Below are 13673 nucleotides of genomic sequence, written 5' to 3'. Positions count from 1 at the left end.
TCCCAAGAGCTTACCTACCTCATTGTCTAATTCTAAGATATGCTACAGTGCTCATCAGTGAAGGAAGCAGGCAGCAAGCCATGGGGTTCTTTATTCAGTTATTTAAACATCTGTCTTTAAGCTATCCCTGCACACACATGTATTTTTATAATCAGAAATAATAGACATTATTTTGAAAAGTTTTAAAGTTCACAGAAAATTTGAAAAACAAAATAAATAGAAGTGAGAGAATCATTATTGCTCCACCCACCCACCACCCCAAGTCAACTTCTGTTATCATTTTGGTGTAATTTCTTTTAGTCTGGTTGCTAGGCATTTAAATTTTTGTGCACATGTTAACTATATAAATGTACTATTTTGTATATCACTTTTTAGCTCGTTGTATTATAAGCAAGGCTTCATGCTATTACACATTCTTGATAAATACTCTTAAACATAATATTACATAAAGTAGAAATGCCAAAGTTTATCTAGGCTTCCCATTATTGTCGGTCATTTATGTTCCAGGTATTTTGTTCTTAATTTAAAATCTCCTCAGCGTATCTTTGAACTAAGGTATCTTTAATATTTCACGTTGGTTTCTAGAGCATATGCTTCTATATGTCACTGGGTCACCAGATAAAAATATCTTTGAGGTATAAAATGTATTATAGAAGTATTTTCTTAAGACATGGTGCCAATTAACTTTCAAATTAGCAAGATAAATGAGCCCCTTTCACAGGGGTTCATTGTTGAAATGAATGCCAAGCTAACTCGTGGTGACATACCAAAAGCCGTTGGAAGAGTACAACTTTACAGCATGTGCTCTTCTTTTGCAGTATCTAACATGTTTGACTACATCAAGATCCCAGACAGATAAACTTGCCTTTGATGTAGGTCTGCGGGAGCATGCCACAGGTAAGTCAACATTCCCAGATCTCCTACTCAGTGGGGTCTTGGGCTAAGGGCTTTTGAGAAGGAGCCTGACTGTGTTACTCATTTGGGATTCCAAACCAACCTGGTAAAGAAATAGATCTGAACAAATTTTGGAGAATAATAAACTAAAGAAAGAGTGTATGATGGAAACACAGAAATTAAGAATGAAAGAGTACATAATGCTTTAACCACAGTCTGCTAGAATCTCAAAATCTGTTTTCTAGCATTATGTACTGAAAGTAAGTAGACAAATTATTTCTGATAAGAACCAGTGATACTAAATAGCTGCTAAAAAATAAAGGTGACATAATAAAGGGCTTAAGTAATGAAGTCCAATGTCAGGATCAAAAGAGTAGTCCTATTTTATTCTGCAGTGAACAAGCTATTTCTAAAATTGTGTTTCCCAAACATTAGTGACATCCATCACCATGATTTTGCCATTCCAGTGTTTCCCTTTAAGATCATTTACCCTATGTTTTTCTTTAAATATGCTTACTCTTGTACTTAGAATTTTACAGACAAAACTTATGCCATTGCTGTAAGTAAAACACTGTTTTTGCTTGCCATAAAAGCAAATATAATAAAAATAAAACCATGTCATTAAATAATTGAGATGTTGACAAGTATTAGAAAAGTGTTGATTATACACTAATTCCAAGCTTAAAGCTTTTTCTGGTAGAATCAGAAGGCTTAAAAGGGTAATAAAAAGAAAATAAACGTCTTGCTAAATGATTCAATGTCATTTAATTGTCTTTTACCACCAACAGTATACATTATATACTTTGGGAACTTCTGGCTTTTTTTTTTTATGCAGCCAAAAATATTAACAGTCAAGAGGCGAGTACTGAAGAAAGGTACTGACCAGAATAGTATAGGTTCTCACTGGATACCAGAAATGAATAGAATGGAGGACTAAGATAACTATCTACAAATATTTGAAGTTATAGTATCAAAGAAGGTACTGACTTGCTGTGGATTATTCCAAAGACCAATAGAGTAGTGGGTAGAAGTTAAAAGGAAGCGTATTTCACTCAATGAGAGAAACTGCTTTGTAACATCTGCAATTAATGAACAGAAGAACAGCTGGCCTTGGGATAAAGGGCACTCCCTGTAACTGGAAAATATTCATGGACAACCTGATCGTCTATTAAGGGCATTACATATGGAATTTCTGCTCCATTTAGAGGTTGGGTTAATTATCAGTCAAGATTCTTTTTGCAAGCAATAGAAACCGACTAGCTCAAGCAGAATAAGAATTTACTGGAAGGATATTGGGTAAAACCTACTATAAAGCTGGATCACCAGGCTTGGAAATTGGGCAGAGACAAAGAGAGACCAGGGAAGAGAAAACAGCCTAAGGCACACTGCAGGAAGAGTTTAATTTGAGTTAGGTTTATAATGTCATGGCATTTTCTCTTAAATAGGAAGGGGGCTCCAATGTTGGGTAATCAAAGAAAAATTTAAAAAACCCTGTGTTGTTAAAAGCTGGGTCACTTCAAAAGGGAAGGATATAGATCATCTGATTTATAAATGATTTAGGGTGAAAAAAATCTAGAGTTCAATCCATGTGCGCCTGCTGTTTCTGCATCTTGCACAGTGGTGTCCTGAAAGTGCCTGAGGAGAACTTTTTCTCTTTTCCTCCTGTTCTCATTTTGTATCAAGTAAAGACTGGGTCTTCCTCTGCCCATTGTGAGAGCTTTTTTTCCAAAATAAGATTATATTTGAATTTAAATTGAGGTTCCTATGTTTTCGGCTAACGTGTTATTCTTAAAATACAATTTCCTCAAGGTGTTGTCAAACTTTGCTGAAAATTACAAAGTAAGTGGTTCAGTATTACATGGGGAGTCTCCTCACTTCAAGAGGAGATTCACACAGAATACAACAGAACAGTATCATCCTGTTTCCTGTCTGGATAATTCTATGAATGCCCTTTTGGCTCTGAAACCTTTTCATAGTTGTAAACAAACTACTCAGTAATTTAGTCTTTAGGAGAATATGAAAAGTTTAGGGGGAGTTTCTTGAATAATTCTGGAATATTTTTCCTTGACATACTAATGAAGTCTTAGTTTTAACAGATAATTGATGGTGATTTTACCTTGATTTTGGTTACTCAATTTATTCTATTCTCTTCTGGAAGATGTTTTTGTGTGTTTTGTTTTTAGAATTTAGACATAACTTTATAATTTAAGCTTAGGAGGAAAGAAATCTTTAAAACACACACGCAAAGCATTGTTACGTATTTTAGGGCCATGGACTGACCCATCCTATTGATTGAGTGACCAGCTCCATCCCTTAACTCTAGAGCCAGGAGAGAACAGAAAAACAACATACCCTACATGAGACTCTTCAGGAATATCCCCTGCCCCCAATCCTAGATACTGCCCTGTGGTCCACAGAATACATTAAAGATATTCATCTCATTTCCCCCTTCAACTGTAGAGGTCAACCTCTTTAGTCATGTAATTTTAAATTTAATCATAACTCATCCACATAATTTAAAGAGATAAATAGTGCTCCTGAGCTTATTGAAAACATCAGTCTCCTGTCTTCTTTGCTCTGGATTCCTGCCTCATACAGGCATCTACTTTAAGCTATTTGAATATTGTTTGCCACTTGTTTATGAATAATATGTATACATTGCTATTTTGTTATTCTTTCCAGACAAAGTATTATCTATGGATGGCCTGAATTTTGCTCTTACACTCTGCTCTTCCCTGTATTCCCACCCTCCTGAAATCTTTATTTTTATTTAACATCCATTTTTATTTAACTACCAAATTCATATTACTCACTTACATTGCTATAACTGTGATTTTATTTGCAAATGAGCCACATAATATACTCTGATCAGGTGATTTATTGGATTACTTTTGAATTTTCCAGTAATTAATAATTACCTTATTTGTTTGCTTAATTTTTCATGACTCAATTTTTCATTTATTTCTACGCTGTCCTATAAAATTGAACATCTCCCCTGATTAGCTAAGGTAACATTATCTGTTCTATCAATTTTAGTTTCATCTTAGAAACATCCACCAAGGCTGCCATTGCTTTTGTTAAGCTCTGACCTGGCCATGCTTCCATTGAACTATGATGGGGCCTTGCCTTTCTTGAAGTTCTGGCCCCCTCCCCAATATGGGGTAGATGGAGTCCCCTTTTCTTTTTCTCTCCAACCTATTTTCTAAATAAACTATATTTTCCAGTCTTTAAAAAAAAGAAAAAGAAACATCCACCTTGAGCCAGGGAATTCCCTTTGCCTCACTCCTAGATTCCATGTTTACTAGATCATATATTTATAGGGGTTTTTTGGTTTGGTTTTTGTTTGCCTTCTTGTTTGCCTTCTTGATTTACCACCTGACTTTGATGAGACACATTATACAATAGCTTTTACAGAAAAAGATGCATGGGAGCTAAATTGTTGTCTGAAAGTTTCCTAATTCTAGTTTCACAAGTAATTCATAGTTTAATGTAATTCTATATTGGAAATATTTTTTTTTCCTTGGCTTCCTGAGGGGCTTTTGTCTAATTTAATTTGATAGTTGAGAAGTCTGCATTCAGATTTCTTATCCTTTGTGTGTGACCAGTGTTTATTTTCTGAAAACTACTAAAAACATCTTTCTTTGCCCAGGTATTTGAAATTCCGTAGTATTGTATCTTGGCATGGCTCTTTTTTGCTCTGTGGTTTCACAGGAATAGACCCCAGTGTTGATCTCTATTCTATGCTCTGTCAGGAGGCTCTATAGGTTATTTCAGTCTGAAAATGCTCACTTTTAAGCATTGAGAAAGTTTTCATGTTCTATCTTTGTTAATTTACTCCCTTTGTTTTTTCTGTTCTTGCTTTCTAGAATTCCTCTAAATTTTCTGCTCATTTTTCTAATCTGTTTTTCTTCATTCTTCCTTCTGGAAGAATTCTTCAGCTTTATCCTACAATCCTCTTATTTCTTTTCTGTTTTTCAGGGTCAAATAATCTTTTTCTTTTTCTTAGAAGAGATTCTTCATAGATGCTAGTATAGCTATTTCATAAATGTCAACTTTTTCTTATCTCTGATACTACTGATCATATGATTTTTTTTTTTTTTTAGTTTTCTTTTATTCCCTATAATCTTTCTTTTCTTCAAGTTCCTTTCTCCCCTCCCTCCCCTTTTTTTGTTTCTGTTGCACCTAGTAGAGACTTTCCTCAGATGTTAGGTGATCCTCAGTCTTCATTCATGTTCCAACCAAGGCAGTAAAAGCTGGCTGTGGCTTTGTCATTTGCTAAACTTCACTTATAGGTAATCTGGCAGAGACATGGGCATTTCACTAAGATCCCAAACTAGGGAATCTTTTATCTTGGATAGTTTAGCTTTCCTAAAGAGTAATGCTCAAATTTGGGGCGGAGGGGTGGGGGGAAGTTCACTTTGATAGCTGGCATTCTGGAAGCTAAGGGGTGGAAGCATAAGAAAAGGAGCTGGGGTCTGCTAATCAGGGTGTAAACTTTTAATTGTTCTCTGTTTTCAGCAAGACTGTGCATTTCCTTGTTTGACAATGCCTAGTATTTCCAAGACCAGACCATGGTGGTTTGCCTTCCCTGAATTAAACTTCTAATCTTCTGTCGTGTGGAAGAGAAATAATCTTTTGGCCATGCAGGGTAGGGAAAGGAATTGGGGATTTGACTGTCCTTTCAAAGCTTTCTGCCAATCCTTCTGTTTTCAACCTGTCTTCTCCCACCTTTACAAGTAGCTATTACTTCGAATTCTAGAGACTTTCTGGGGAATTGGTAGGAGTAATGGACTTTTTTTAATTGGCAATTTCTTCTCTTCCATTTTCTTACTCAGATATTTAGGTTTTAACCTTTTCCTAGCTAAAATCATCCATCTGTTTTCCTTTTTCCAAAATATCTATTTCTCTTCTTTGCTATCAATTTCTCACCTGTTATCTGAGTCTGCAGATTTAGGACTTGTAAAAATTCCTTTACTAATATTTTGGTAGAATTTCATGATGGAGGGGACCAAGATGAAAGTGTGTAAGTGTTCAGTAGACCAATGAAGCCAATTATTAAAACAAAAATGTGAAAGGGACTATGAATAAAATATTTTCCTATATACATTAAAAATATCAAAGACTTCTGTAGTTTCTGGCTTCCAATACTCTTTCCAAAATATCATTTTTCTGTATCTAGAGAAAATGAAAATGATAGACATAGTCAGGATCAGGTGTGGGGTTATTTGGAATGGTTATAGATAAAAACAAATTGAGATCTAGAGTATGCATGTGGGGGGCTGTCAAGAGGAAGGAGAACGAGAGGACAAAATTTGGAACACTAACTTCTGTGAAACAATGACTAACTCAAGGAGCCTTCATGTAGGAGAAGCCTGTTGGTGGACTATACATCCTGCTTCCAAACAGAGGTCCGAGGGAGAGAAAGTTCGAATTGGCGATGACCTCATCCTTGTCAGTGTGTCCTCTGAAAGATATCTTGTAAGTACCTCCTAACACAGGAGTCCTTCATTTTTAGAATTATTTCCTTTGAGAACAGATGGTCACAAAGAATTAAGCCACAACACAACAAGTTGCTTGAATAAGATTATTTTACACAGTACACAATTGACCCTTGAACAATGCCAGGGCTAGGGGCACTGCCCTCCCCCCGGCATACAATCAAAATTTTGCACATGACTTTTGATTCTTCCAAAACATAACTATTAATAACCTACTATAATCGGGAAACCTTACCAATACCATAAAAAACCTATGAACACATATTTTATGTTGTATGTATTATATGCTGTATGCTCATAATAAAGTAAACTAGAAAAAAGAAAATATTACTAAGAAAATCATAATGAAGATAAAATATATTTACTATTCCTTAAGTGGAAGTGCATCATCATAAAGGTCTTCATCCTTGTCATCCTTATGTTGATAGGCTTAGAAAGAGGATTGGTTGGTCTCACTGTCTCTCTAGGATGGTAGAGGTGGAAAAAATTCATGTATAAGTGGAACTGAATGGTTCAAACCCGTGTTATTCAAGGGTCAGTTGTACTTAAGATGGGATTAAATTCTCCCCCCTGCCACATTATCATGATGCCTGGAATTTAACTGTTAGTTATTCTTTTGGATTATGGTGCTGTGTCCAGCAAACTGTGCTAAATTGCCCCAGGCACTATTTGCACATTAGCTTCCATTATTCGGAATTTATTACATTGTTTAGTTCTTGTTTAGTGAAGAACAAGCCAGAAAGAATGGAATACAGGAAAATAAGCTTATGTTAGAGAAAGAAAGAGAATTTAAAATGTCTCAGCAAATGGGATTGGGAGATGCGGGTGAAATTTTGCAGCTGGGAATGGATAATAGACAAATATATTGACATCAAGCCCTTGACTGGTGCTGGGAATGCCGCAGATGAAAGACATGTCAGAGAAGCTTCTCACAGAGCCAACCCTGTGAGAAAATTTTACTTTGCCTAGGCCAAACAAGTGATTGTTTCCCCTTGTGAGTTCCCTTATCCTACAAAGAAAAGACTTTATGACTTGGTGTTGAATTGGATCCAGCTGAGAGGATGAAGTCAACACTCACTCTCATCTGCCTTCTCTGAATATTTTCTCATTCCAGAATAAAGTGTCCCACTTTGAGGCTGCTTCTAGATCAGGTGGAGAAATCTCCCGCTGGCTATGTAGAATGAGGCAGCTGATAGTAAGGCTGTTTAATCCTTGAAATTCTAGGTGAGCTGCTTCTGTCAGGACTGGATTGGTGATTTAAAGGATGTCTCATTTCTGTTTCTGCTGCAGCATCTCTCAGTATCAAATGGTAACATACAAGTGGATGCCTCCTTTATGCAAACACTCTGGAATGTACATCCTACATGCTCAGGAAGTAGCATCGAAGAAGGTGTGCTTTTTATATGCATTCAGCCTTGAGCCTGCCAGTCTCTCTTGTGCTGTATATATTGACATTTCCTGCTACTTCCCAGCTTCCACCTGAATGTCTTGGTACACAGGTAGCATGATTTTAGCTCACCTGAATTTCTTTCTCTCAATTCGATATGGATTATTTTCTGTCCTGACTTCCAGTTACATGAGCATCCCTCAGAAATAATTGCATCATTTTTTAAATCTTTTGGAGCCCACTATTAGTTTAGCACTGCATGCATTCAGGACTTGGATACACATCTTTTCTCGCTCCCTGCATTTTCGTTTTTATTTGGTGTTACTAGTTGTAACTCATACAGACCCTAACAACTTCAGTTTAGAAGAGATTATTTGTCAAGAAGGTAACATTGTTTATATTTTCTCCCAACATCTCTCCATGTGGGAGAAGAACTTACTCTATAATAAAAGTGTGTTTGGCCATTTCTTTTTACTTGTATATATGGAAGGCTATTTTAAAATAACAAGAGAAATTTTATCCATATTTTATTTTTCTGGAAATAACATCATCAAACTTTGTTCAACATATTTTATTTCTTAGAACCAAGCAAAGTCAGTGTACCTTTCAAGTTATATAATAAATAGACTCACCTTCCTCACTCATAGGTGATACCACAGCTGAGCAGAATCATTAAATGTCAATGACCTTTGGATTATTGCATTATATTTTAGCACTTTATAGCAAGATGAGAATTTTTAAAAATACTCACATCACAGGCTTTAGCCCTATTAAAGTCTAGTAGTTTCAAACTGGGAATGCCCATCTGGGCTATGATGTTTGAAAAAAGAGAAAACTGAGAGTTGTCAAGGTGATACCCCAGTTGCAGAAGGCAACATAGCTAAACTGAATAATCATGAAAGGACAAATTCTTAACTCTTTCAGCAACAAGTGGAAGGCTTTAAAAGACAGGATGTGTTTAACCCTTTTCCTTTATGCCAAAATTAACCCACCTACCTCTCCCAAGTCTATTGTCAATCATTCCCTTTCTATTGAGAATCAAGAAACTCTGGGTTTAAATTTTCCCCTAGAAAGTTTTGACTCAGTCATCTCCATGCTAATTTTTTTTTATTTTCACCATAGAAATATAATTATGTCCCAGTCCCAACAGAGTGCTTGTGGAGATTAATTAAGAAGTGTTTGTGATTCATGTCAAAAAGGTTCTTATAGAAGTGTTGAGTGTCCTTGTAATACAAGCTGGATAGCTCATCACTTGAGTCATCTGGCTCTGTAAAAAATGCTCTTCCAGCATCCACTGGTGAGAAACCCACTTTGGCCCTTGAGAACATAATTGATCTTCATCATGGTACTTCTTTCCTGACTGAGGCCCTGATGTATTTCAATTAACAAAAGTTGTGATGCACCAGCACTTGGCAGTTTTCTCTGTGTGAGTAGGATATTGATTGAAGGAGCTGTGAAGGATGAATTTCAAATGGGGCATGGCCTCACCATTGTGAGGTGATAGAGTTTAATCATTAAGAGCTTGGTCATGGAGAGTTTTAATTTTCTAAATAAATTGGCTGTTAATAATTCTGCAGTATCTTATGAATTATTTTTAATGTAAAAAGGATATAACTTGAAATATTATTACAATGAGATATTAAAATTGGAAGACTTCTGAATATTTTAGAGAAGTTTCAGAAAACTTGTATTGCTTAAGTAAAAAAAAATGAACTAAGGAGTATCAGATTGTCACTGTACAAGATGCACTGATAATATCCTTTTCTCCTCTGACACAACTTCTCACTCTTACTGTTTTAATCCAGAACCCAAAATAGCTTAAGACAGCTCCTAAAGTGATCTAATTATGTGATTTTTTTTACTTTAAAAATTCTGATACAGACATTGACTATATTAAGTTAATATGTCTCCTGAGAACAAACTAGCCTGGAGAATTTTTTAACTCAGAGGAATAACAAGTCCCATTTCTTTGTGCAAGGCAAAGCTCAGGCTGGAGCCCTTCTCCTGCCTACTGTGTTATTTGAATTAAGGTGCAGAATTTATTGGAAGACGAATGGGTCACCATGTCCTCAAAGCTTACTGTTTCCTTTTCATTTCTGAACTCCATGACTGTTGAGAGTTCTTTCCTTATTCTGAAAGTTAAGTGCTTGTTGATAATGCATCTACACTTGTTCACTCAGGAATGCTGAAAAGTAATTCTGCTTTCCCCTTTGTGCTGTAGGAGTAGCATCCAGATATGATCTGTTTTTGTTAAATGCTTCTGAAAGGGGGCTCCTCCCAAGACAGTTCTGAAGAATAATTTGCTACCCTCTTCCCAGCACCTTTCTTTCCCATGACTGCAATGTATTTGTATTTTTGTCACAAAGTAGACACAGTGAGATTGTAAGAATTTATTCATAAATTTGGTATTGGATGTATTAGCATCCTAAGCAATTGGAAAATCCTTATCTTCCTAACAGTAGCAACTTAATTTTCCTTTTGGTTTTTAATGCTATCATTGACTCACTATTTTTACCTTACCTTTTGGTGTTGGACTTGCTCATCTCTGAAACTCTACTTAATTTTCAACATTAGGATTGTCTTGACTTTCTTGTCTTTTCTGCCTGAGGCCTGAATTCATGGAATCTGTACTTTCCCAAATGCATCTCTCATAGTATTTTCTGTAACTGGCTCAGACCCGCATGACTTTACCCTTTTGAAACATACTGTTGTCTTTGTTAAACTTCCTATCAGTTCATGGTAGACTATAATTCCCTTACAGGATACCTGCTTGGTGGGCATGTAGTACGTCTTTTCCATGGTCACGATGAGTGTTTGACGATACCATCTACAGACCAGAATGATTCCCAGCACAGGTAAGTAGGCAGCTTCATCCATCTCTTAGCTGTTTCTAGTCTCAGGTGACTAAGACTAATGAGCTTGCATTTATGTTTGGTCACAGGTGAATTCTGTACATGGATGGTCAATTGACAAACCTTCCTCCAGCCATGGGTTCCAGTTTGTAAAGTGGGAGTGGCAGTACAGTAGAGCTGTCACAGGAAGCTCTATGTACACATGCAGTGCTATCATGCTTTCCAATTCCTTCATTTTCTTTGGTTGGGCACTTGTACAAATTATTCACTGGGATCTTCAAGGACAGACCATCTCTATTCCCATTGCACATGCTAAGTAAGGTAGAGTGTATTGGTTTGGTTTTGCTTATCATTAAATAGCATTGGAGAAACAACATGCTCATGTCATCAGGAGCTGGATTTAACAGGAGGTGGTGCCAAGGGCGTTTAGAGGGTGCTGCTGAGGGTGATGCTTCCTTTGGTCCTACACTTGACAACTTGATGGACGCTTTTCCAAAAATCAAAACATTAGATAGACAATAGTCATACAAGTCTTAAACTCATACTAAAAAGTCCTTTAGTATTCTATCATCAAAGGAACAGAGCATGTAAAGCTTGGCCCTGGAAATACAGACATATGATATTTTAAAAAATCAAACCTTGAGTTCAAATTATTATGAATTTGGTCCAGCAGCAAGTCTGATCTGGTGATAATGCTTTCATTTTCTTTTGTATACTGCCTACAGGTCACCTGCATTTCTTTTGCTTCATTAGAAACGTGGTTTTATAAGTCTTCACAACTTAGAGATTGTATAAGCCAGATTCCTGCCAAAGGTCACACACTGGCTGATTTCAGATGTGAGCCTAGAAGACAGAGCTCTTATTCTCCACTAGGGCTTGTTTTGTATTTGATTTACTAAAGGACTCCTAGAAGCAGTGTGTGCTGAAATGTATCATTATGTGTCTTAGAAATTACCCGTTGGCAATATGTATCCCTTAGAGTTGTGAGTCTTTTCCTGCTTGCTATCTCCTCTTATACCCCTTCATGGGAACCAGAGGTGGCTCAGAACGGTGAGTAGGACACATGAAGCACAGGCCTATGTCAAGTGCCGTGCTTAACTCACTCACTGGCTCCCTGGCACTGATCCAGTGGTTGACAGTTATCTCTGAGTAGGAAAGTCAAGTTGACCTGATTTTCCTTAGAATTAAGGATTCCCTTCTCCATCATGTGATCCTATTCAATTAAGATTTTCTTTTTCTTTTTTTTAAGAAGTGAAACTATGCAATAGCCCACGTGCTGCCTTTTTCAAAAATATGTTATTCTGCTGCATCAAGGAGGAGGTTTGCAGGTGGATAAAGGACTGGCATTTTGCCAAGTTTTGTAGGGTTATCTGCATCTAAGATGAAATACACCAGAATGTCACTAGTTTATTCTTCCCAGTCCCGTTTTACTTTAAAGGGTAGGAAGTACTCGCCATGTGCGTGTTCCCTCCCCCTCCCATATCTGTCACTAAAATTAGAGCCAAATTAGAAACAGCTGGGCAGAAACTATGCCACTTAGAGAGATTTGTCATTGGGTGGGCATTCCTGTCAAGTTATGTAGTAAATCATGCGTAAAAGGAAAGGCTGGGCAGGTGTTTGAGGGGAGTTGGTGGGAGAGAGAAGGAGATGCAGAAGAGTTCCCAAAGTGGGCACACACAGTCAGACATGTGTTCCATCACTGAAATAAGAGTGAACAATTCCATAGGCTCCAAGTTGTGTTTTGGAAAGCATTTCAAAACAAGAGTGCTTATCCCTTTTTAAGGAAGCATGAAGGTGTTGAGACTGGGACAAATGAACAGCTTTTCATCACACTAGAACCTAATTTTTCATATCAAAGCAGTATGCCTTGGTGTTATCTAATGTCTAAGTGGGGTAAGTGTTAAGCTTGATCTTTGTTCTCCATTGTCAAGTAAATCCTCAGAAATGGCCCAAATTGCCAGGAACATGGAAATCTGAGGGAGCATGAGGGAATAGGAACTAAAGAAAACACACTAAGAGATCCCAGCAACCACAAAGGCATGCAAGTGTTCCTGTGATGGTGCTGACTCTCCAGAAGAAATCATTCTCATTCCCTCTAAATCCTGAGAGCAGCCAGGCAAAGTAGACTGATGCCCCAGAGTGGAAACCCAAGATTAACATCTGACATTCTGAGTTCTGATCCTTGCCTCTGCCTCTGGCTTCTCAAACACCCTGGGATATGTTGCTTAACCTATTGAAGCTAAGGCTAAGCTGTCAGCCAAGCTTTCAAAAGCACCTCAGCTTGCCACCCACACAACTCCTCCCCTTGGAATTGTTTTAGAGAACAAGAACAAGTTGTTTCAACCTCAGTAACCTTGTGAGATTAAATGGAGCAAGCCACCCAAATGTCCCAGGTGAGAAGAACAAACCTTCACAAATACTTCAGATGTTAGGGGTAGAGAGTCCTCTAGTGTCAGCTCCAGTTCTGTTTCACCTGTGACCAGGGTGGGCGACTTCACCCTCTCCACTTGATGGATATTTCCAGCCAGCATTGAAGGAAGAGAAGCATCAGTGAGAATCTCAGCAAGTTTTCCTGAGTGGCTAGGAAGTCAGTGCAGTATCTTTTTCATTCTAGGTCTAGTACAGAGAAACCGGCAGTGCAGGATCTCTAAAATAATATAGGATCTTTTTTCTAATATTTATTAGATATTTCCTAATAACATGTACATTAGAAAAAGTTTTCATAATGTGATCTTGTCTTCCAGTGGTAACCACTGCTAATGTAACATTTTGTTGTATTTCTGTGCCGTTAATCTGTACATGTTGAAAAATTTATATCTGAACAAAATCCGCAATATAAGTAGTAGTTTGTATATCTATGGGCATAGTTGTACACATTGATACTTTAAAAAGTGCTTTAAATTCTCACTACTATTCTGTGATGTATGTACCCTTATTAGACCCATTTTACAGATAAGTAAATTGAGGCACAGAGCATTGAAGGGGCTTGCCCAAGGTCACACAGATTACAGATTCAAACCCAAGTCAATCTGACTTTCAAAC

At 37.1% G+C, this 13673-nt stretch overlaps 1 protein-coding gene across 1 annotated transcript in view; it reads left to right on the top strand.

Moving 5' to 3' along the window:
- LOC103260368 (ryanodine receptor 3-like) overlaps positions 1-13673 on the top strand; it is a gene marked incomplete at its 3' end in the record, with an annotated part of 179316 nt that overhangs the window by 30651 nt on the left and 134992 nt on the right. Inside the window, exons 4-7 of the mRNA XM_021712324.1 lie at positions 819-897; positions 6260-6372; positions 7683-7782; positions 10541-10634. Coding sequence (XP_021567999.1) covers positions 819-897; positions 6260-6372; positions 7683-7782; positions 10541-10634 — 386 coding nt within the window. The remainder of the gene's footprint in view (positions 1-818; positions 898-6259; positions 6373-7682; positions 7783-10540; positions 10635-13673) is intronic.

The sequence above is a fragment of the Carlito syrichta genome, unplaced genomic scaffold (assembly GCF_000164805.1).
Source record: "Carlito syrichta isolate Samal-C Ts95f unplaced genomic scaffold, Tarsius_syrichta-2.0.1 Scaffold303188, whole genome shotgun sequence".
NCBI lineage: Eukaryota > Metazoa > Chordata > Mammalia > Primates > Tarsiidae > Carlito > Carlito syrichta.
This window is presented reverse-complemented; position numbering and strand designations above follow the sequence as displayed.